We start from the raw sequence: 23,004 nt of genomic DNA on the forward strand, positions 1-23,004 counted from the left end.
GCATCATGGACCTGATTTATGCCAAGTTGGGTTGCCAAATGATGACCATAACTCTTTCGTTCTTTGTAATTTGTCACCATTTTTCAGCTAGTTTTGTGTGGGTACTTTTTCATTTATCATTCATGAATCTTCTTGTGAATTGCACCAGGATAAAGGGATAATTAATTATTCTTTGAGATCAAAAGTTGTTTTAGTAGTGGTGAAACGGAGAATAAAATAAAAATGCACCAACACCAACGCTAATGCCAGCACCAACAACGCCAGCACCAGCACCAAGAGCAATGGCAGCACCAATCCAAATGCTAATGCTACATGTGGACGCAAATGCAGTAGTTTTTGACAGTCAACTTGTTGCCAATGAAGCTTTAATACCCAAACAAGATTGAGTTTTTTGTATCCAACTAACATTTTTGTATCATGACTATGTTTCCTACGTTGTAGGTACTAAGCTTGTAGTTTTGTAACCTAGTATATCTAAGAGACATGTAAATTTACAAATATTCAAAAAGACTGGATACTATGAAGCTTAATTTGGCAATGGTACAAAGCCTCACACTAGTTGTATAAAAATTCATCAACTTGGAAGTTACAAATACAAATTGTTGGGAATAGGTGGATTACCATGGCATACAATAATCATTTCACCTCATGAATTGCATGCCATTGAAATGTATGCGTAGACATGCTTGCGTTAGTCTTAAATGTATAATATCAATATATTCTGTGTTTAGCTTAATGATAGTTATAATTTGTTAAGTATTTGGGAATAAATTAGTTATGATTTATATTTAGTTTCTTAAGGAAGTCATGAATATTGACATAATGTAAGATATAAAATATATGAGTAGTTACTAGTTATGACAAAGATGAATTGTCGTAGCCTAAATACTAGTATTGTAAAAAACCTCCAAGTTTTTTAATTTAAACCTCTATTATCAAGGGGTTTGGTCCTCTTCATAGATAAAGTCTTTGATTGGAAAGACAACTAATATATGGATGATTTAGATGATAGGGTGGGAGGTGCTTGTCATCTAGAAAATATCCTCCAACTAAGAGACTTTTTATCCATATAATTCAATGCCTTTGCAATTTTCTTGAACAACCTTTATGAATGTGGCTAAAATTGAGCGTCTTGCTTGACAAAGAGTCAAGACTACAACTTGGAACACATATCTATGGTGGTAGCTATCATCATTAAAAGCACAATAAGGAACCATTGCTTAATGATTATGTTCAAACACATAAAAATAACAAAAAAAGCAAATTTGAGTAGGAACCTAACAAATTCATGAAGGATAATGCATAGAAAGAGACAAGAACTATTACTTAATATGGTTTGCAATGTCCTACATATGTGGAAAACTGTATTTGAAGGCTAGCCTTAATTGTGTGTGATGGGGTGTCCAAGATCTGTAACCCTTGTATTGCCACATAGTTGTAAGCACTTGGAAACAACTTTATCTTGTATTATGCTTATGTTAGGACGTCTTCAGCCACTCAATGGGAGCATGAAGAAGCCTTTAACTCTCACATCGCGACATTTTTTAAAAACACCTACCTACAATTTTCACATTTCTTTTGTTGAGGTTTAAAAAGGATTACTACAAACAAATACTAAAAAAATCAATGATTGAGAATGTTCTAGGGGAAAATAAAAAAAGGATTGTTTCTATGATTTGAAAGTTGAAACTAAATCATGAGGATGTATTGGATACAATATGCAATATGCCAACCATTATTTCAACACATAACGTTGAGTTTCTAAATATTCAATGTACACTGTTGTAGGATCAAATTGATGAGGAGCATCTCTACCTGCCTTAGGACCCATTGTATTGTTGTGAATCAATTTAGAATTTAGACCTCTCAAGAGTAGCATGTTTGCTAAATTACAATCAATATTTCTTCAATTCTACCGTAGTGTGGATTGGGTGCTCACAAATCACAAACAACAAATTTGACGATTTTGTCTGCGAGGGACATGTCTGGGATTGTATCTGTCTCTATGGAGGGCTCTTACTTTAATGTTAAAATGGGGCCTGCATTCACATTGTGCATTATCCGTACGTGTACCACAAGCATTTTTCAATTGGCATTACATGTAAAGGAAGCAACATAGAGCACATCATTGTGTTTATATATGATCTTGTAGTGGCTTTGGTCATCATGTTGGCCAAATGTGGAGCTCTCCAAGAAGCTAATGCGTACTTGATAAGCATGCCACATGGCTTGCCGGCCAGTTATGTTGATTATAGATGGTATCAGGTTGCCTTCTATGCATCCTCTTGTGTGCAACATAAGGAGGAGACGCTCCATACAATGCAACCTCCAAACAACCATTTAACCACTTTTGCGAGTCTTATCAAAGATTGTGGCTCTACTTGTGATCTCGAGAAAGGGAAGAGGTTCCATGCCGATGCTGAAAAGAAGGGATTAACATCAGTGCTGTTCATTAGTATTAACCTCATTCGAATGTATAGCAAATGTGGTTGTCCCATAGATGCTGAATTTATATTCATGGGTTTGTCTAAGCGTGATGTTTTCTCTTGGAATGCTATGCTCTCCACATATCTTGAAAATGATCGTCCTGTGAATGCTTTGCTCGGATTCCGGCAACTTCTAGAAGAAAAGCTGTTTTCCCCAGATCTTGTCACATTTACCATCGTGTTACGAGCGTGTGCGACCCTTGGAGGGCATGGGAATGTGGTGGTGGAAGGAGAAATGAATTGTGTAGTTTTCCACGAGATTGGTCGTGCATTGCATTCTCGTATTCGGAAGAAAAATGTGGTCCTGGATGCTTTTATCAATGACGCAATGGTGAATATGTATGGGAAATGTGGGAGTGTTAGAGAAGCAATATATGTGCTAGAAACATCACGTGAGCACTCAATTGCTTCCTGGAATTCGGTACTCACAACATACCTTTGTCAGGATGAAGGAGCACACGTATTGTTAGTGTATAGAGAAATGCAAAAACAAGGTGTAAGCCCAGATTTCCATTCATTTGTTTCTGCCCTTAGAGCATGTATGATTTTGATAGATGGGGAAGAAGATATTAAGCTGAAGTTTTTTATCTCTCTTGAAATAGGGAAAGCATTACATCTAGATGCAATTCGCAAGGACCTTGTTTCAAGTGTTTATGTTGCCAATGCCCTTATTAGTATGTATGGAAAATGTGGAAATACCATTGGTGCAGAGAATGTTTTTAGCTTGTTACCTAGCCATGATGTTGTCACATGGAATGCAATGCTCTCAATGTATGTGCAACATTTCCAAGTAGGGAATGCTTTCCATATTTTTCGGCAGATGTTAAATGAAGAGATACATCAAGACATGCTTACATTTGTCATAACCCTCCAAGCATGTGGTACTCTAGTAGATGGTGACAATATAACCTCTAATTGTGCCCAAGGAACCAAAGCAATTGCATATGACATTGGTCAGGCGATACATGCTCATATTCGAAAACGACACTGTTTCAGCTCAAACATCTATATTAATAATACTCTCATCAGTATGTATGGGAAGTGTGGCAACATTTCTAGAGCTGAGCATGTCTTCCAATCTCTTCACGAGCCAGATGTGGTCTCTTGGAATGCCATGCTTTCAGCATATGTGGAGCATGGAAAAGCAGGCAAGGGTTTACAGTTATACAGAGAAATGAGAAAAAACGACGAGAATCCAAATAAACTCACATATGTGATTTGTCTTCAAGCATGTGGCTCTCTTGCTGATGATGAGGATGGTAAATTCCCAAAGTTGGCATCATTAGATATTGGACAGGCATTCCATGTAGAAATCTGGAAGAAAGGTCTTCTTTCGGATGTTGTGATGGATAGTGCTCTTGTAAGCATGTATGGTAAATGTGGAATGATTCTGGAAGCTGAGACTGTCTTCAATAGCGAACTGATACAACGTAATTCAGTTACGTGGAATGCGATGATGTCAGCTTATATAGAGCATGGCTACGCAGGGAAAGCTTTAGAGTTGTACACCAAGATGGAAGTAGAAGGCATGAGTTTGGATGAAATAACTTTGGTATGTGTTTTGCAAGCTTGCTGTCAGATAACTAACCTCCATATATGCAAGAAACTTCATTTTATCATTATTTCAACTGGGTTGGATATAACTACTACTCTTAGAAATACTCTAATGAATGCATATGGGTGTTGTGCAAGCCGACTACACGCATTGGCTGTGTTTTCTGGTATGTCCAAACCAGATTTGGTATCATGGAATGCATGCATAGCTGGCTATGCATATGAGGGAAATTTTCTTGAATGCTTTCAAGTATTTGAGAGAATGCAATTCACAGGTGTAAAGGCAGATTGTGTCACAATGCTTTCCCTCCTCTATGCTTGTAGTCATGATGGTAAGGTCAATGAAGGTCTCAAGTATTTTGAGTTGATAACTACACAATGTAGCCTTTACCCAGACTTGAAGCATTATGTTGCACTACTAGACCTGTTTGGGCGTATCGGAGACTTCAAAAAGATAGAACACGCTCTTTTTATGGGAATACCTATGCAGGCTAATGTGTCTTTCTGGTTATGCTTGCTTGGTGCATGCCGTACGCATGGAAACATAGAATTGGCAAACCATGTGTTCAAGAATGCAGTGAATTTAAAACCCAGCAATGGCTCCTCATATATTCTGTTATCAAACTTATATGCTACTCTAGGGAGGTAGTGAACAGAAAAATATTTCATCCAAGCTTGATTTTAAATCACTTTTGGTGGATGACATATTCCTCTATTCTCCAGCTGCAATGGAATTTCCACTAACTACAGGAGTCAGGTGAGTATTGTTAATTAACCTCAAGAAGATATGATTAAGATACATGGTATGCTCCATCAACATGTAGATAAATTTTGGTTTGGTTTCATCCCTAGATATAATGTAGATAAATTTTGAGATTTGAATACTGATACTAATAAGGAAAACCTTTACAGCTAGCGGCTCCTCAACATCTATCAATCTCAAATGGAGAATTGAGATGTACATTTGACTTTCAACAAATCCTCATTGTGTGCAACTTACATTATGTCATGTATATTATGCTTGCCATTAACATAAAATTCGGGTATGTTATACTGTAAATACAAAGCAATGCATGCCACAAGCATTCATGTTGAAATGATCAAATCCCTTGATGATTAAAATAAAGATTGATGTGCATAACATACTGAGCCTAATTGATCTTAAAAGTTTTGCAAAAATACCCTAGCATATTTTATCTTCCTTAACCATGTAGATGTGAATCACCAGATTCGTGGCCATTCAGCATTTCCTTTATAGCTAATAGCTCAAATTTTTACATCATTCCAGCATTTATATCTTAGTAAGTCCAACTTTTACATCGTTCACATCATTCCCAAATTATATATAACTTCTTTTTCCCAAAGCTTGGAATTTTGTCAAGTAAAAAGGTGTATACCTTCTAAAGGTTACAAGTCTTAGAATATCAAAATAGCTTCAAATATACACAACTAATGTGTACATATTAACGGAAGAGTTTGTGGTAAGGTTGGTATATTTTAACTACATATTATGAGTATCATTGTTAAGCTGCAAAGAACCAGCTTCAATGTGTGTATGTGCGCACACGCGTGCGCAAACTTTACATGATCGAAACTTAAGATTATCCCAAATACCCTATGTTATGTTATTTTCAGAAATGCCCTCGGCAACCCCCTCCCAAGCAATTATATGTATAGTCAATTGGTCTAATGTGACTCTTATGAGCCAAATGTCATAGGTTCAATCTGTGGATGTTGGTATACCATCATCATATGTACCATTCGAGCAATTGTATGGTCAATTCATCCTCTTGTTTCTCAATCATACATGCTATTTGCCCACAACCCTTTTATTCACAAGGGGCATTTAGGGAAATCTTTTACCACCAGGTAGGCCTCTTCAAAACAAAAATAAAGCCAAAAAAAACGGAAAGAGTACATATTTTATCAATCATATATATGACGAAACTTGGATTAGAAATTGATAGCTTTCTCTCCTAGCTGGAAACCAACTGTCCTTATAATTGTTTAAATAAAATTTTATATGTAAGATCATGTCAGATCGGCCTTGCGTTTTTATTATTACTTCTGTTTTTCACAAACAATTATTGCTGTGTTGTGTTGTGTTTGTTGTATTTGTTGATCTTCTTTTAATCTGACTTAGCACTTTTACACAAGGAAGGGTTTGGGAACACCTTTAAGGCTTCTCTTTCTCTTTGGCGAGGCCTCCAGTTGAGAACGTGCTTCCAAGAGGCTGAAATCTTCATCACATGTTAAGATATTTGCAAACTCAGGTTTACGAAGAAGCAATTTCGCCGTAAGGTACCCAGCTATTGACCATGTTTGATATAATCTAGCTTGTTTGCCTATGAATTTTCCTGTCTTAAGATCATAATACTCTGGCCATCTGTCTTTAGATATCCTCTTCTCTGCCACTTCAATCGCCCTCCGTGCGATCTCTGGCCTCTTCATTTTTATGCATGCAGTTGTTAGCTGCAATATCAACATTACGTGTAGGATTTTTGTCTTCAGATTGCATGCATATATAGAGAGTTGTTCATCATTGATGAGCATAATAAAGATGCTGAGCCAGATTACATGTATAGAGAGATACTAATGGTGATGTTGCTGATGTATAGAGAGATGATGACAATGATGAGCATGACCACAGTGATGTTAGATTGCATATGATGATGACCAGGAGCATGATGATAATAGTTATATTGGAGAGATGATGAATATGAATGATGATGTCGGATTACATACATAGACAAGATGAATTATAATAATGACAATGTTAAATTACATACACAGATGACGATGAGAATGATGATTTCGATTACATTTATATAGATGATCATCATGCTTTGGTACATATACCAAAAAAACAGACCTGCCATAGAAGAGTCGGCCATGAACCTCCATTGTGGTAAGACCATGCTCTGATTAAAAGATGCAAGAGACGTGAGCATATCAATTGAAAATTCTCCCCATTGTGATTGACACCATGATAAGATAAAAAAATATATGAAAAAAGTGTGTAAGCGTTGAAGTCACACATCAACATCTTAAGAAAATGGATGCCAAACCATTCCCAGTTCCAAGAGTCATATGGTGAAGTTATGTTAGGTAAAAACACACAACAATGATATTGAAATTTCTGATATGGAAATGGCGATCTATATGCACATGAATATCCTAAAAAACTCTAGAGCATATTTTCCTAGAGTCTTGTTATTTCAAGCATGAAAATGGCACTGGATAAAAAGTTTTTCCCAAACAACAGATGGACCATAGACTGTCAAGCTGCTTTGATTCATTATTGTTGATCCACAAGACAAATGAGCTTAACATGTTTATAGATCTAGTTTTCATCTTTGATTGTTCCATATTTACTCAGAATAGGACATACAACAACCATGTAAATCATTTATAATCAGTTAAATTCTATATTGGAAAACTGTATATTTATTCGCATATATTGGTCTTTAGGTATGAAGAATCATTGAGTTCCAAAAGTTTCATCACTCTTCACAATCCAAATGCTTAGTATTATTGGCCTGTATTGATCCACTTTGCTTCATCTCATTATATATTCTTTCTTATGGTTGACTGGATGATTTCTATCATCTATGTGAATCATAACTAAATTTCTTGATGTGGATGTAATAAATGTGCTTCTAACACAGATAGTTATACTGCTTCTGTTGAAAAATCTGAAGTAAACCATTGTTTTTGGCTCCTAGTGATTAGGATAAAATTCTGTCTATAAATTGAAGAGAGGGACCTGTTGATTGCTTTCTCCTGAATTTGGCTTGAATTTATTACTTAAATCTGCATGGCAAAGTCTTTTTTACTTGGCCGAGATGACAGTTTCCAGCAAGCATAGCAAATGGAATGTAATCTACGACATTTGCATTAGCCTCCTCCTTAGAGTAATATTGACCCCATGAAGACATTATTGCGTGCCCTTCCAGTAAAACTGAAATACTTTGTTGACTACTAATTGCAGTCAAAACCTATTTTTTATTCAGCATAAAGGGGCAACAGGAAACACAAAAGTACTTAGTGTACTCTTACCAATCATCTGATGTATATTCTGTTTGGCACAAATTATATTTATATATTGTTGTTTCTGCTGTGGGAATCCTAGCTATCTGTTTTTTACACCTTTTTTCACTCAAATGAAAAGCATAGAAAAGAGAATAGAGATTACGTGTTCTTGGGGTCGCTTCCAGTAATTATTCTCCATTCTTCACCTTCTAGAGCAGGATAGCATATCTTGAGAGGCATATTTGCTATTAGATCTGTCCATTTCGCCTCAATTAGATCCAAAATGGCATTTGACTGTTCTGGAGTGGAAAGAGATCCAACTATTGACCATAAGTTGCCTAGAGAAAAGAATCGAAAGTCCATATGTGCAGGTTGTAGATTGCCTATAAGGTAACCGCCACGATCAGGCATCCACTCTACCAACCACGGAGGTATTTGATCTGGATAAATATTGAATTTATTGACAGCATCGTAAGAATACTCTTCTGTCTTGTACCTGTATATTTCATTTAGTTTCTTTGTATCTACCCAGTAGTATTCTCGTATATGGAAGGAGAGTGCAATCAGTCTATTTATCATGGCCCTGATGAGATCCAGGGATCCATCTTCAGGTGTAAGCATCTCTCGTGCACAGCGTAGAGCTGAGTAAAATAAAGCCTAACCATTCCAGAGAATAACCAATCAAACATGATAAAATAGATCAATATTTATGAGCTATGTAAACATTGTCGAGGAAGCAGATATTCATACTTGAATCTCCAGTGGATGTCCATGGATGCCCATCCTACGATCAATCATACAAGAGCCATCAGTAACCAGCAGAGTAGGAAACATATCGAAACCATCTGCTAGGCATAGTTTCAAGATCATCTTAATGCCTGTCTGAACATCAACTCTCTCTTGCAAAGACAGATCCCCTGTGCACTTCCCGTATGCTCTTAAAAGAATAATCCACCAGAGACCTAAAGCAGATGAAACAATTCAGTAATGTGTATACAGATACATTAAGATGTCCACCTAACGAATTTAATAAGATGCAGCTGCCCCTGGTCACTAAAATTGGGAGTACAAGAGGACCTGAATCAACTGGTGCAACTCGTCCTATTGCTGCTTCACCAAAATCAGGATCCAAAGTCTCCTCCATAACATTTTCATCACCATCACGAGGAATAAGTCCTACTTTGAAGCTCGCAGGCATAAGACCTTGTCCAGGACTGTAGCAATCAACGGTCTTTTCCCAGCTCTACAATGTTAAAGCAGACATTACTTTATTCATTGAAAGCTTTCAGTGGTGCATTGGAATTAACCATTAATATTTAAAATTCAATTTGAATAAATTTCTACAAATAATATGAATGAAATCTATTTATTAGCATTCAGAGATTCTCTAGCATAAGTTAAATCCAACCATGAAGTTCATAGGAAATTTTTGAAACTTTATAAACACAGTATTGTATTTGGATAATGAATTAAACCAGTAGACACTCCAACAGCAAGTCACCATCTTCATTATTCTCTACATATGTTTATGTAGTTATTAACTGCTTTTAAAAAGGGAGCAGAGGTAGCGGTTAAAATGACAAAGAGAATATCTATATTCAAAAAAGTGTCATAGGAAAATATATAAATGGTAGATGGTTGTGCAAGCAAGCGGGGTATATTAAGAATACAGAGACGGAAATGGCAATTTCATCATTGATTAAAGAGTACCTTCTCGCCATTCTTCAAGGTACTGGACAGACAAAGGGATGCCAGTGCCCCTAACTAGAAGCCTATTCTCTCTTAGAGGTAATTATTTAGGATAAAGCCATTATAGGGAACTACTTACCCTATTCTTATTTGAGTTGTGTTCCAAAAATTGGTTTTCATCAAAACCACATCCTTCTTGTCTGAGTGATTTTGGATAAGGAAAAAAAAACGTTAAGATATCTTCTACTGCCATTAAAAATCAATTTTTGGGTCACTAGGGATGATACAACTGAATCTCATTTATTGTCTAGCAAGCATTGGAAATCCAATCAATAACAAAGATAGTTCACTTCGCGAACATTGTGCATATTAAAATCTCCAGTTGGTTAATCAATAATGGGATTTAGGGATCATGAATGGATATGAGGGAATGGAGGTTTCCGTAAGTGTTTCTTGCCTATTTTGATAAGCCATTATATATGACTAGTTTCCAAAGCTAGACAATGTTTCCCATAATTTTTCATGACTGTTTTGGTATTTTACCATTGATAGCCTCTCTTGTGATCACTTCATAGAAAAGTTTGAATATATAGGTGGAAAACAGCAAAGTACTACATAGAGGTATGCTATTTATCAAATCCATGTATTTTCCTGCCAGGTATTAATAGAAATAGTCAGTTATGGACAAAAATCCATAGAAAATGTGGAATATACATGCTCCACCATTTTGAACTTAAGACAGAGAAGTATGACATATGCAGCTCAGAACATATTCAAGCAGCCAAGTAATGAACAGTCATTTCAATGTGTGTAAGGGTATCCATTTTGGTGATGGCTGCAATCCCTCTGCCTACTATTCTGAATAGACAATATGGCTATGGGACCGCAAAGAACATAGAATATACATGCCACTTGATATAGAGAAGCCTTAAATAGGCAGTGCAGATCAATTTCAATCACCTGAGTGGTAATCAAAGATTTCAATTTATACTAGAGTATTATTTTCTATAGTAGCTGCAATCACTCTACTTATGACTCCATGTAAACAGGAGTGCTATGATTTTCCAGATCACCCACAGGAAACCATCACGTCATCGCATATATCAGTTTGGAGCTTGGAGTCATCAGAGGGCGCAACTGTAAATGGACCTCATTCCTCAGGTATATTGTGATCATAAATTGGTTCTAATCTAATGACTAGATGACTAGATATGCACAGATTATCACATTGTTGGGACGTCTCTTGAGTTTTGACATTAGTTAATCCCTGAGTCATCAGAAAGGCTAACTGTAAATAGACCTGATTGCTCATTGTATATTGTGATCATAGATTGGTTCTAAGTTAATGATTCAATATACACAGATTACCAAGTGCTCAACACACAGAAGTCCTGAAAGATCTAGAAGACTTTTTAGTTTTGGAACTGATTATTGGATTTTAGGATTTCTTCAATCTGACTGTATATGCAATAGGATTCATCTCCTTTGCATTGATTATAGTAGCCAAGACTCTTTCATGTACAAACGGTTGGTGTAAAGATGGCTATTTTCTATGAGCTAACACAATCTAGGTACCCTACACCCAATCTTTGGTGTTACTTTTCACAGCAGGAGTAATGGGCACACACCTCTTAGTACTATCTCTATGGAATCAGCATATCTAGGTAGAAATTATTAACCCTATATGTGTTCATAATCTCCTACACAACTTTAACGACATCCCTTCTAGTTACACTTGCGATGACAGGTGGATTCGGGAACTAGTTTGGTCTGATTTATTCTATTTCAGTTGTCATCATGTTTGCAGTTGCTTTCATCAAGTTTGACCTCACTAGAGGTGGGTAGTGGCATTGGAAGCGCAGATAAAAAGACTGTGCCCTGTGGAAACACAGGGAACAGTAATACTGCTCGATGCATGAACGCCCTCACTACAGAATAAAGGCTAAGCTAGGCCACAGGCCTTCAATAAATTCCAAACTGCGATATGCAAAAACCTCTCACAAGGGGACAACCTGACTGGGAGGGTGAATCTTCCCTCCTATCAGAGACTGAACGCAGAATCTCTATCAATCTGCAGATAGTTTGTGGGGCGTGGGCTGCTTCAGGAAACAGCATCGTGCTCTAAGACACGGGTATAACTCCCTGTTGCTTGCTTGCCCAATGCATATACAATCTACAGATCCTTTAATACGTCAGCAAGATGCTTAATGTAAGGTCTGTCAATACAGTGCATAAGATCATGGGAGTGTATCAAATTGAAAGATGCTAGCTTTTTCTTATAATATATCAATATTGTTTAGACCACTCTTGAGTTTTGAGGGGTTATAGGTGAATTATTTAATAGAACTCCTGAATACATGATATCTCTAGCTTATGAGAACATAAGAGTGTGATGCATACTATTGTCTATTTAAGCATGGATCGAGGTCGTTAAGGGGTTCTCCATACCAAAGGCATCTTGGAAACTCTCTCTCACACACACACTCACTTTTTATATTTTATCAAATTGAAATATGCTAGCTTTTTCTTATATTTTATCAATATTGTTGAGACCACTCCTGAGTTTTGAGGGGTTATAGGTGAATTATTTACTAGAACTCCTGAATGCATAATATTTCTAGCTTATGAGAACATAAGAGTGTGATACATACTATTGTCTATTTAAGCATAGATCGAGGTCGTTAAGGGGTTATCCATACCGAAGGTCTCTTGGAAACTCTTTGTCTCTCACACTCACTCACTTTCTCTACATCCAAATAATCTTTTAGCATAATAATTAACACTTTTGGAACTAGGGTTTAGGTATAGCTTTATCGGGTCTGGTGGATGTTAATGAATTCCTTTCTTTATATTTTACACATAGCATTCATGCACAGCATAACACTAGTGTATGCATGTTATGCAAACAATCAGCAAAACTTGAAGTGAGAACACAAACCTGGAGCTGAAGTGTATAGAGGATGAAGTGTCTGACAATTTCAAATTCACCTTTCAGCAAGAATGCAATAGCTGAAGGTATGAAATCACGAATAAACACCTGATCATAATTTAGGGGAGAGTGATCCGAAGGATCATTGGCAGCTATGGTTCCAACAGGATTTCCACAGTAATACACTGTAGCACTTTTGAGAAGCTCCCATGCTTCCCTTTCATAGACACTTTCTTCACTTGATCCATTGTGGCTTGAAGGAATATCTTCATTAACAGATACCTTCGCTTTCACAGAGAAAAACTCTTCTTTCATATGCTCTTGAAGGAATGTACTACTTTCTGACTTTGTTTCTTTCTCCCCCTTGCCACTGTTTCCTTCAAAGATGACATTCTTGCTCTGGCAATTTGCTTTGACAGATTTTCTTGGATTTCCAAGAATGCCATTGGAATGAAGTCTCAATGCATGTAATGGAAACGACCAACAATCAGACCTCGCAGAATATATGCGAATGGTACTATTAATGTTCATTGGACACAATCTACAGATAATGTTTGATAATGTATAAGAGCTTTGATGCAGGTTTGAGCAAACATTCTCTGCAGAATATGTACCAGAGCAAGTATGAGATGTGAGAGATGAAAAAGTAGGCTTCCTCAACCATAATTTCTTGGTGATCTCCTGGAGTTTCTTCTGTCTCCATAAAGACCTGTGTTGTTGTCCAATGACCATGTGACGTTGCCAAGGAAATATATTGTCTGTTGTGGACGGAGCTATAATAAGGGACTGTAAGTTCGGGTATACAAATGTATGGCCTAAGGGAGGCACTAACATCTTTGGTAGTCCAATAGAATGTGATTCAAAGAAGAAAAGTTTTGTTACTATTTGACAGTGTCAATAGCCCGCAAAAGATAATCAGTAAAAGATGATGATGATGACAAGTTTAGCAAAGGTCTGGCTTTACTTGTTAAAAGTTGTGATCATAAACAAAAACTGTGCTGGTTTGTCATCAGTGTTATCAAAATAGAGTTCTTCCCTAGTCATCTGAGGCTATAGATGTTTCTAAACTGTGATTTCCCTGTGTTTGTCCTGGAAATAAGCATCACCAGACATTGCAATGGTTGATTCTCAGGTAGTTGTCATACAGTGTTCTGCAAATCTTTCTACATTCCATTATCTGGAAAAGGTAAAATTCAAGAAAATATTCATGTTCATCATGAAAAATAAATATTGCAAAAGTCTTCTGTTTTAGGCAAAGACAAAATAAACCATTCATTCGATCAATTTCAAGAAGTTTTCAGCGGATTTATGGAAAATTCACTTGCTCTCTATATTGACGAGAATGCATCAAGAAGAGGCGGAAGATCGCAACTTGTCTGCGATTCAATCTCTTATTTGCAGAAAGACGAATGGCTTCTGGAAAGGTGCAAACAACGAGTGAATGCGACAATGCTTACATCTCGATAAACTGATGGAAGAATGGTGAACGTTGATGAGTGCAGCGGCGTGAGGAAAAGGAACCATAGCTGCGCCGCGGCCTTCTCGTCGAGCAGGCAGGCAGAGAGACAGAGATGGAAGACGAAGAAAGAGGAAGAAAAAAACACTTGGTTCAAAAATTAAGCGTATGTAATTAATTTTGGTCCATTTTAATACCGATCATAATAAATAATAAAATTGAAAAGAAAAAAACTTATTATTATTTCCATACTCAATAATGTCACTCACTTTAGGAAAACCATTACGCTGCATAAAGAATCCGATTGGGTATTGTATACAAATATAAGTTTAGGGTTTCATTCAGCCTCTTCAACCCCATTATGGAAAAGAAATTCCACAAAATATCTCTCCTCACTAAGTAGAGAAAACATTCGCTCTATCTATTCGAGCCTTGATTCTTAGTACTTGTACTCGAACAAAGAACTTTTAGGTTTGCCACAACAACTCTCTACTCCGTAGTGGTTCCTCGCTTGGGGGAAGAAATTCCACAAAGATCTCTACTCGGTAAGTAGAGAGAGCACTCACTCTATCCGAGTCTCGATTCTTAGTACTTGGACTCGGACAATCTAGAAGAGAAACAAAGAACTTTTGGGCTTGCCACAATGTTCTACTCTACAGTGGTTCCTCACTTGGTTGCTAGACGTTGGAGGGACGACATCACGCCCATTTTGGATTGTTGACACTTCCGATAGGTGTGACCCAAATATGTGACCCTTTGATTATTGATGGGCTTACTTCTCAGAAAACTTCTCGATGTTCTATAGCTTGAGGGCAACAAGCTTTAATGCCTCAATGATGCGTCATTTTTTGCAATGCTAACTACATGATCAACACGTTGTTGATCATGTAAGCACACGAAGCATCCAACCCACATACTAGCAAGTGTTACAATTACATAGTTTGGGCACTCAAAGTTCTAATATGGGAACACACAAGTGAAAATCCTAACGATGATTACACATGATAGCACCACTCTATCATGCACCACCCCAAGCTATTGATTTCTTTAAATGAACCAACTTGAGATTCAAGGAAGTCTTACATGTATATGAGGAATTTGAGGTAATCAACACATTGTGTGGTATTGAAGATTATGTCCATTGCCTCAAGGGGTACGTGTTGGAAGAATGCGAGAACTTGCTAACTTGTGATTGCTTTAATAATACCAACAACTTAACACGAGAACTTGCTAACTTGTGATTGCTTTAATAATACCAACAACTTAACACCAAGTTCGTGGGATCAAACATTGGTTGTGGGAGAGGTGAAAGATGGATATCAAGGATCTACCAAAATCATGATTCTAGTTTGTGACCAAATTCAAGATTCTTATATGTGATTGGGATTAGGTCTACACATCATAATGCACAAATAGGTTGCATAATGGAGGTCTAGCTTTAGGAGGATGACAAGTTTCAACATTATATATCATATGGAAATTTGCTATCAAGCATCCACCAGATAATTTGATTAAATTCACGAATCCAATATGTCATTTGGATTAGGCATCATATGTCATATTGCACGATTAAGTCGCATAGTGGAGGCTAGCCTTAGAGGATGGCAAGTTTCAACATTATATACCATATGGAAGCCTATTTTGGTGATTTTCATTTTATGTAATTTTCATAATTAGCTTGGTTGTTTGTCAACTATTATACAAGAACGCCCAATTATCTCCAATGTCATTACTTGATGTAACCCACAATATAACAAAATGGTCTTCCAATTCATGTATGCATTTCAAAGAGCTTTTATGTAGTATGCATTAAAGCCAACAAGATAACCTTGACATTACGTACTATATATTATTAGTAATTACCATCCACAAAGACCGAATATAGTATATGAGAGAATATAATATATGAGACAAAAGAAACAAAGAGAGTATAAAGCCATCCACGAAGTTGCAAATCAAATAGTTCTAGAACAAATGAGTTCCTTGTCAAGGGATGTCAAGTTATCTTCATTCGATGGGTTTTAATAAAAAGTCACTAACCAAGTACATGCTAGGTCATGCCAATTCTATGGGTTCCTCTACAACCCAAACAACTCTTTTATAAATTAAAGAATGGCAATAGAGAATAGATAAGCAACCACTAAAAGCTCCTCATTGGAGTAGAAGTTGCATACAAAAGAAATGATAATTAGCTATATTAAAAACAAGGATTTTGGTGGCCTTGAATGATATATAGACATGGACGCCAAAGGGATACATTTATATATATACAAATTTCTCACACGTCAAAGCTCATGTTGATCTTGATTGGTTGAAGGTAGAGTTAGAGCTCCAAAAAGAAATTGACCTACATCCAAAACAAAGATTTTGGTGGCCTTGAATGATCTATAGACATGGACGCCAAAGGGATACATTTATATATATACAAATTTCTCACACGTCAAAGCTCATGTTGATCTTGATTGGTTGAAGGTAGAGTTAGAGCTCCAAAAAGAAATTGAACTACATCCAAAACAAAGATTTTGGTGGCCTTGAATGATCTATAGACATAGACACCCAAGGGATGGGACTCATACTTGCTAAAGCGCCAATCCCGTCGAGAAAAGGGTAGCATGATTGGCACATCAAGGCCGCTCAACCCCATGCGTTCAAATGCATCAAGCTCTCGACACAAAGGTCGAAATGTTCGTGACCCAACCAATGCTTGTAAGGTTTCCCACTCTCGAACCCGTTGTGGGCTCGTGACTAGGCCGCTCTGTGAGATTTCGTGATAAAGATGGAAAGATGGGCGTGGGAGACGAGTCAGATTATGCATACGATCAACATGGACGAGCCCGAATTTGGGGCAATAACCATCCGACCATTCCCAATTGTCGGAAAGTGTCCAATGGACGTAACCAAGGACGGGGATACCAAGGTAGGCAATGGCAAAGTGTAGGGCGATGAGATGCTCAATGAGATAGGGGCGACGCAAAGCATCGAGGGAATCGGCGACACCATTCTCAGTGATAACAAATGGGAGGCGCGGAAAGCGCGAATGGAAGGCGGAACGCACGAGGGGAAGACCCTCGGGAAACACAGACCGACCAGCTTCGCTATACTCTTCCTCTTCATCAAACATCAACCCAGCAATGGAGACCACCTCTTGCCCATAATAGTTGATGCCACAAAAATCAAGATGGGTCTCGATGCTTTGGATCCATGGGAAGTGCATTATTCTCCTCACCAAGGCAGCCACCGGAGCATCTAGTAGACTGTAAGGCCTTATCACAGCCACCGCGTGTGCAACCCCTACAAGAATAGATTCATTTCTCAACTTGAGCTCTTCGTATGCAGCTGTATGAGCTTTCGTAATGGCCGACATCGCCTTCCCGTACCGACCCCAAGGCGAAATACAAAACAAAAACGATAGACGGTTAGGATTAGGGTTTAAGACTAAATTAGAGGGCCATAGACCACCAGAGCAATATGTGAGCATGGCAAAGATGTCAGGCTCATTGAAAGTGATCCAGTAGTCCACAAGATGACCAAAGCTGTCCCGAGCCAAGGCAGCAAATTCAGCAAAATAGGAGGCAGTCCGAATGCCACCATCTGTTGCCACCCATCCCCCATAATCCATTGCCCATTTCGGCATGGAATGATGGAAGAGGGTTAACATGACACGCATGTCATGAGCATGAACCATCTCCATGATGATCTTATACCTGTTGATGGACTCTATATGGGCAGCCATAATCGTACCCCCATGGACATTGGGTTCCATTGGCACGATACGGCCCCAATCGATGCCCATCCGAAAGACTGTGGCACCACTCGATCTGGCGAGGATAATCTCCAGCTCAGGATCCGACCAAAAGCGGAGGCGTTCATCCGGCTTTGGCACCTGGCGCCATGAGTGCACTGATGACCCAATCTTTCTTGCAAATTCTAGCCACATGTCATCCAAACTGTCCTCCACCTGAGCAGGAGCAGTGGCCACGCCGAAGAAGAATTTTCCTCCATTGGCAGTGATGGAGAAATCAGCTAGCACGGTACTATTGTCGTGAAGATCTCCCTCAAGGGAGGTGGATACGGAATGGTGAATATGATGTGGAATTTGTAATGGAGAAAGGATTAAGAGGAGGATGGAAGCGAAGAGGTAAAGCACAAGAGAGATGCCCAAAAAGATGGCTATGGTGCTTAACCTGCACATGATATTAGATTTGGGCCCCCAACACACATGCCAAGTAGTGAAGTATTCACTCTTTGTTTTTATACTTTTGTCTTTGGGCTGCATTCCTAATCGACATATCTAACAACGTGGCAATAAATGACACATCATTGGATATTTATTTTAGTTATCAACCCTTCGATATAGAAAGTAAGGGCCTCTTATGTTGACCCCCTCTCCTTTTTTCCCTAAATAGCAATATATTAATTACAGAATGTATAGCTAGGGTTTGCAACAACAAGGAGAACTCCCATTCGGATATGTATTTTAAGCATCCAATATCTCTCTCTGAACCACATAATTATATTCATTGTAGGTAAGAACACCATTACAATATTGTTGCCTCCCTACATAGGTAGCGGGAGATTATTCCCAAGTGCCATCAAAGAGCTGCATACCCACATGATGAAACAATTCCACGTGCTCTAATGTCCACAATTGCAAAATAAGTAACCTCCAATACCTTAAAATTTGGAACATGATTTCTCTCTTTCTTTCTCTATTCACCAACTCTTGAAGTTCATGGAAAACACAAGCAAACACAAGCAAAGACGAGTCTCTATTCACCAAGTCTTGAAGTTCATGGAGGACGCTTGCATCTACTTTACTTGACTAGAATTTCTATGCATTGAATTTTTCCCTAACCTCACGAACTCCTTTTCCCAACAATTTTGTTCTATTCATTTTACACGCTTAATAACAATGAATTGCAACATTATTTGAGCTGACTATGAAGTTTTTTCTGAAGATCATGTCCCAAGACATGAAGGAATGGTTCCCAAAACGAACCCCCTCCCCCACCCACATTAAGATGTGGAACATATATCTTACGAGAAAATAAAGTTTCATTTCTATACCAACATAGGAAATTGGATTTAGCAAAGCCTACATATTTAAAATACCCTCAATTGTTGTAGATGCAGCCATGCAAACTCCACCAATCATATTTTTTATAGAATTATACCTACAAAAACCCAATGCCTAACCCCATATCGACAAACTTTTAAAGACCCCAATGTGGCCTATGAGAAGATCAAAATAATAACAACTTGGCAAAGCCTACATAAAGATACCGTAACTCTCACTAGACTAGGATATAGTACCCTAGATCCTAAACCCCAAGAAAACTATGTGGGCAATGTTTCATCTTACAACTCTAATTTTGCCAATGTATCCACTCATTGTTTATTGAATTTTTGGCAATATAGACCCACAAACAACCGAGAAGACCCAAATTGTACACAAATAAATTAGAAATCCGGAGGAATCTCTAAAAAACATCTAGTAATTCTTTTCTAGCGTCCTTACATATAGTAGCAGCCAAGAAACATGGAATCAAAAAAGTATACACCATATTCCATAACATGGTCTAAAAGCACAGAAATAAGGGTATGTTAAGTATCCTCGCAATTAGCATTGAGATTGTCTAACAACATAGAAATACGTGTATATATATATATTACATACACACATATATATACACTCATCAATCAGCATTTTGTTCTAGAAATGGTGAATCTTTGATGTAGCATTATATGGCTAACATTTCCTTGTCACCCTCACAAATCATTCTCCTTCGTAGATGTGTGTGATGTGTTCATTAGTCCTTGGTATCATCTTTCTGGTTGAAGAAACTTGGCGGTAAGGAGAACTCTTCCTCGTGCCCCTGAATTTCCTCATCCTCATCCGGTTTCTAAAAATGCAAACACACTTTGTTACGCATTGCAATTACGGAGCCCCTATCATTGATATGAGAGAGAGAAAGAGAGCTTACAAGCATTTCAATATTGTAGAATCTGTCCAAGTGCTGTAGAATTTCATCTGATGTGAAGTGCTGATGTAACCTACAGAAGACTGAAATCAAGACAAAACTCCTGTTTTAACGTTTCAAAACAATAATAAGAGAAACCATAGATTTCTGGATCTTACCGTTTTTCCAAATATTCCATAAGGCCATACAAGACAAAGTGTCTATGCATTCCTGCAGAATCAAAAAGCATGTAAACCTCTCATACTCGCCAATATAAGTAGTATTCAATATTTTATTGAGACTGAGGCCCCTGTCCAATGGGACAGACATTATGATGAAGGAAGAAATTATCTCGTTTCACATTATCCAAAGTCTTCTCTCATAACACAATTACAAGGTAAAAGGCTCCCAACTTCTCTCAAGTATTACATGGCTTGCAAGTACCTCTCATTCACTATAGCTTGTTATTGTATGATCGCCAGAAAAGCAATGTCTTTAGGCTTTCGTAACATGTCACTTGCCCTATGCCAAAAATAGAGAATGCCCTGCAATTAAAGGGTAGCTTTGCTATACTCGTGCTATTCCCAATTGTAGTGTTCCTAAATAAATGATTTTATACCAATAAAGATTTTAGTTTGGGCAAGGAACAAGTTAAGACCACATGAATAGCAACCTATCATTATTGACATAGTTTCAGTATTGTCCTTTTATATCTTGACCCTCCCCAACAAAAGGCTCACTTTATTTACTTAATTGAATCAGCTACATTCTTTGGGAAACTTCCATACAGGCTACCTTAATATAATGCATCTTCTCTACAAACGACTTAAAGCTAGAGGCTACCCCATCTTTCCTACGAACTGGTTTCAACAACATCTCCTATGCAAGCTGGTAAGATCTTCTCAAACACACATCTCATTGACATGCAGAAATGCATTTACATCCATTCAGGCTCGAACTTGAACATTCTAAGAACTCGAAACACCTCAATCTGCAATGGGATGTTCCTGCGTTTGCACATGCTTCTTCAAAAAGAACCGAACCTACAAGAAATCCTTAGACCAATCAAGGGTGGGAAAAATCCAAGGAGCCTCCAATCATTCCTAGTCAAGTCTCAACTTTGTAAAATATGTAAGGGTTAGGAATAATGTCAATAGCTTTTGTTCTAGATAAAGCCATTCCATATAAACTACACTTTCCTCTAAAAGTACACCGACTGGGATTTTTTAGCATCCCTTTTCACCATGACTCATTGGATATTCACATCCAACCATGGATTTACCTTAAATTTATATCCTACTCCTTGATTATCCTGCTCCTTTTCTTAACTTTTATACCATAACTATTAATTCCTTATCCTTGAACTCCTACATTTAATCATGCATTTTTCGACATTCACCCGATATAATTCTTTTAGAATATTTTCCACCTGAATAAAGTTACTTCATAATATAATTCAGTATAATAATCTTAGAATATATTCTTGGTCATGAACAAATGAATTAAAGACTTCAATTTTCTCCTTAATTTTTGAAGTTATATCCTTAGGTAACAATACCCCACTAATTTTTAGCGTCCAACCTAACAAAACCATGAGTAAGTATACAAGGCTAACTACACTAAATTTTTCACTCATATAAGAGAGGTATTTCTCATCCATTGATAAATTCATATAGAATGAAACTTTTTCTTAAGCCTTGTCATTTTAACTCTATTTCTATTTTCAACTCTAAGTTTCTACTGTAATGTGAACATTATTCTCAAACCCTATCTTTAATCTTAATCCTAATCCTAATCTTTCTTAATTTCTTAATCCTACTTAGTTTTTAACCTTCCGACCTAGCGGTTTAATCTTACATCCCCTATTTGCACTTCATGCAAACCACCAAAACTTTAAGCCCTCAACCCCTAAACACTAATACGAAAAGAAATAAGGAGTAAAAATCCCACCTTGTAATTTTGCAGGGTGATACATCTCTAGAGCCTCCAGCAATCTGAGCTCGAGCTCCACTTGTTGTAAACCCTGAGGAAGATCAAAGTTTGAATCAGATTTGAAACATTGGACATCATACGAATAGATACTGATGAGATGAGTTACATATACAAATAATTGCATATGCGGATTCGTAGAATTTGCATACAAATATACCATGGGGAATAAAACATACAGACCCTGGGCAAGGAGGATTCACATACATGCTGTGGCCAAGGAGGATCCATACACATGCATGCATTCATGCATAAAATTTATGTACACGTTCATATCATGAAGGATAACCACTTTGGGCAAGGAGGATTCAAATACATACCCTGGCCACGGAGGATTCATGCCCATATATATACATACTTATTTACCCACCTTGGACGAGGGGGATTCCTGCACATACAAACCATTTCAAAGAGAATTCACACACACAAAACGCGTAAGACTCATACGCACACAAAACACGTACACAACTATACATACTACACCTATACACGCGTAAATGCAAATACATACACATACACGCAAAATAGAGACACAGACATACCTTGGGCAAGGACGATTCGGAGGAGAGAGGGGCAGGACCGTGTGTTGTATGGGTGGAGAGGGAAGGGGTTCCTTCTTGCTGGTCTGAGGCCGTCGCCTGCGCACTGTCCGCCATCGCCATCATCGTCATCGTGGCCATCATCATCATCATCGACAAAAGAGGGGAGGGGGGGGGGGGGGGGGGGGGGATCCTCTGTACTTCTGCTGGTTTCCCTGTCTTCAGCTTATTCCATGTTTTTAATTAACATATATTGCACCAGATTATATAGAAGTATGCTTCTGATTCTCAGATATTGCAAATGTATGCTTGGTCTTTCTTAAACTTCATTATATCATATATGTATGTATGCATAGACTTTTCGCTGACT

At 37.7% G+C, this 23,004-nt stretch overlaps 4 protein-coding genes and 1 long non-coding RNA gene across 6 annotated transcripts; 2 read left to right on the forward strand and 3 right to left on the reverse strand.

Annotated features, from left to right (window-relative positions):
- The first annotated feature begins 1,950 nt into the window (after window positions 1-1,950).
- LOC147862516 (putative pentatricopeptide repeat-containing protein At3g01580) lies at window positions 1,951-4,781 on the forward strand. Its single transcript, XM_087320690.1, has one exon. The coding sequence runs from the start codon at window positions 2,167-2,169 to the stop codon at window positions 4,687-4,689; it is 2,523 nt and encodes an 840-aa protein (XP_087176816.1). The 5' UTR covers window positions 1,951-2,166; the 3' UTR covers window positions 4,690-4,781.
- A 1,180-nt stretch (window positions 4,782-5,961) lies between these two features.
- Window positions 5,962-14,278, reverse strand: LOC147862517 (neutral/alkaline invertase 3, chloroplastic-like). Its single transcript, XM_087320708.1, has 7 exons — window positions 14,148-14,278; window positions 12,700-13,867; window positions 9,150-9,315; window positions 8,823-9,034; window positions 8,236-8,729; window positions 6,913-6,961; window positions 5,962-6,512 (listed from the first exon to the last, which is right to left on the reverse strand). Exons 2-7 carry the CDS (start codon window positions 13,522-13,524, stop codon window positions 6,189-6,191), a joined length of 2,070 nt encoding a protein of 689 aa, XP_087176834.1. The 5' UTR covers window positions 13,525-13,867; window positions 14,148-14,278; the 3' UTR covers window positions 5,962-6,188.
- LOC147862518 (uncharacterized) lies at window positions 11,685-12,975 on the forward strand. Its single transcript, XR_015529899.1, has 2 exons — window positions 11,685-11,975; window positions 12,638-12,975. It is a non-coding gene; the product is annotated as an uncharacterized LOC147862518 (long non-coding RNA).
- Window positions 14,279-16,324: 2,046 nt separating the features above from the next.
- On the reverse strand, window positions 16,325-18,550 carry SFR2 (Glycosyl hydrolase superfamily protein). The gene has a single exon (XM_087321890.1). It carries the CDS (start codon window positions 18,420-18,422, stop codon window positions 16,587-16,589), a length of 1,836 nt encoding a protein of 611 aa, XP_087178016.1. The 5' UTR covers window positions 18,423-18,550; the 3' UTR covers window positions 16,325-16,586.
- A 1,138-nt stretch (window positions 18,551-19,688) lies between these two features.
- LOC147862520 (chromatin modification-like protein) lies at window positions 19,689-22,871 on the reverse strand. Of its 2 annotated transcripts, XM_087321703.1 has the most exons (5): window positions 22,638-22,871; window positions 22,057-22,129; window positions 20,286-20,337; window positions 20,131-20,200; window positions 19,689-20,049 (listed from the first exon to the last, which is right to left on the reverse strand). In XM_087321703.1, the coding sequence occupies exons 1-5, from the start codon at window positions 22,785-22,787 to the stop codon at window positions 19,957-19,959; spliced, it is 438 nt and encodes a 145-aa protein (XP_087177829.1). In that variant the 5' UTR covers window positions 22,788-22,871; the 3' UTR covers window positions 19,689-19,956. The 2 variants fall into 2 exon arrangements, with proteins under 2 accessions (XP_087177829.1, XP_087177830.1); XM_087321704.1 differs by lacking the exons at window positions 19,689-20,049; window positions 20,131-20,200; window positions 20,286-20,337 and adding an exon at window positions 20,444-21,149.
- Between the last annotated feature and the right edge of the window lie 133 nt (window positions 22,872-23,004).

The sequence above is a fragment of the Azolla caroliniana genome, unplaced genomic scaffold (assembly GCF_043228905.1).
Source record: "Azolla caroliniana isolate FFs.n. ecotype wild unplaced genomic scaffold, voAzoCaro1.0.p SCAF_6, whole genome shotgun sequence".
Taxonomy (NCBI): domain Eukaryota; kingdom Viridiplantae; phylum Streptophyta; class Polypodiopsida; order Salviniales; family Salviniaceae; genus Azolla; species Azolla caroliniana.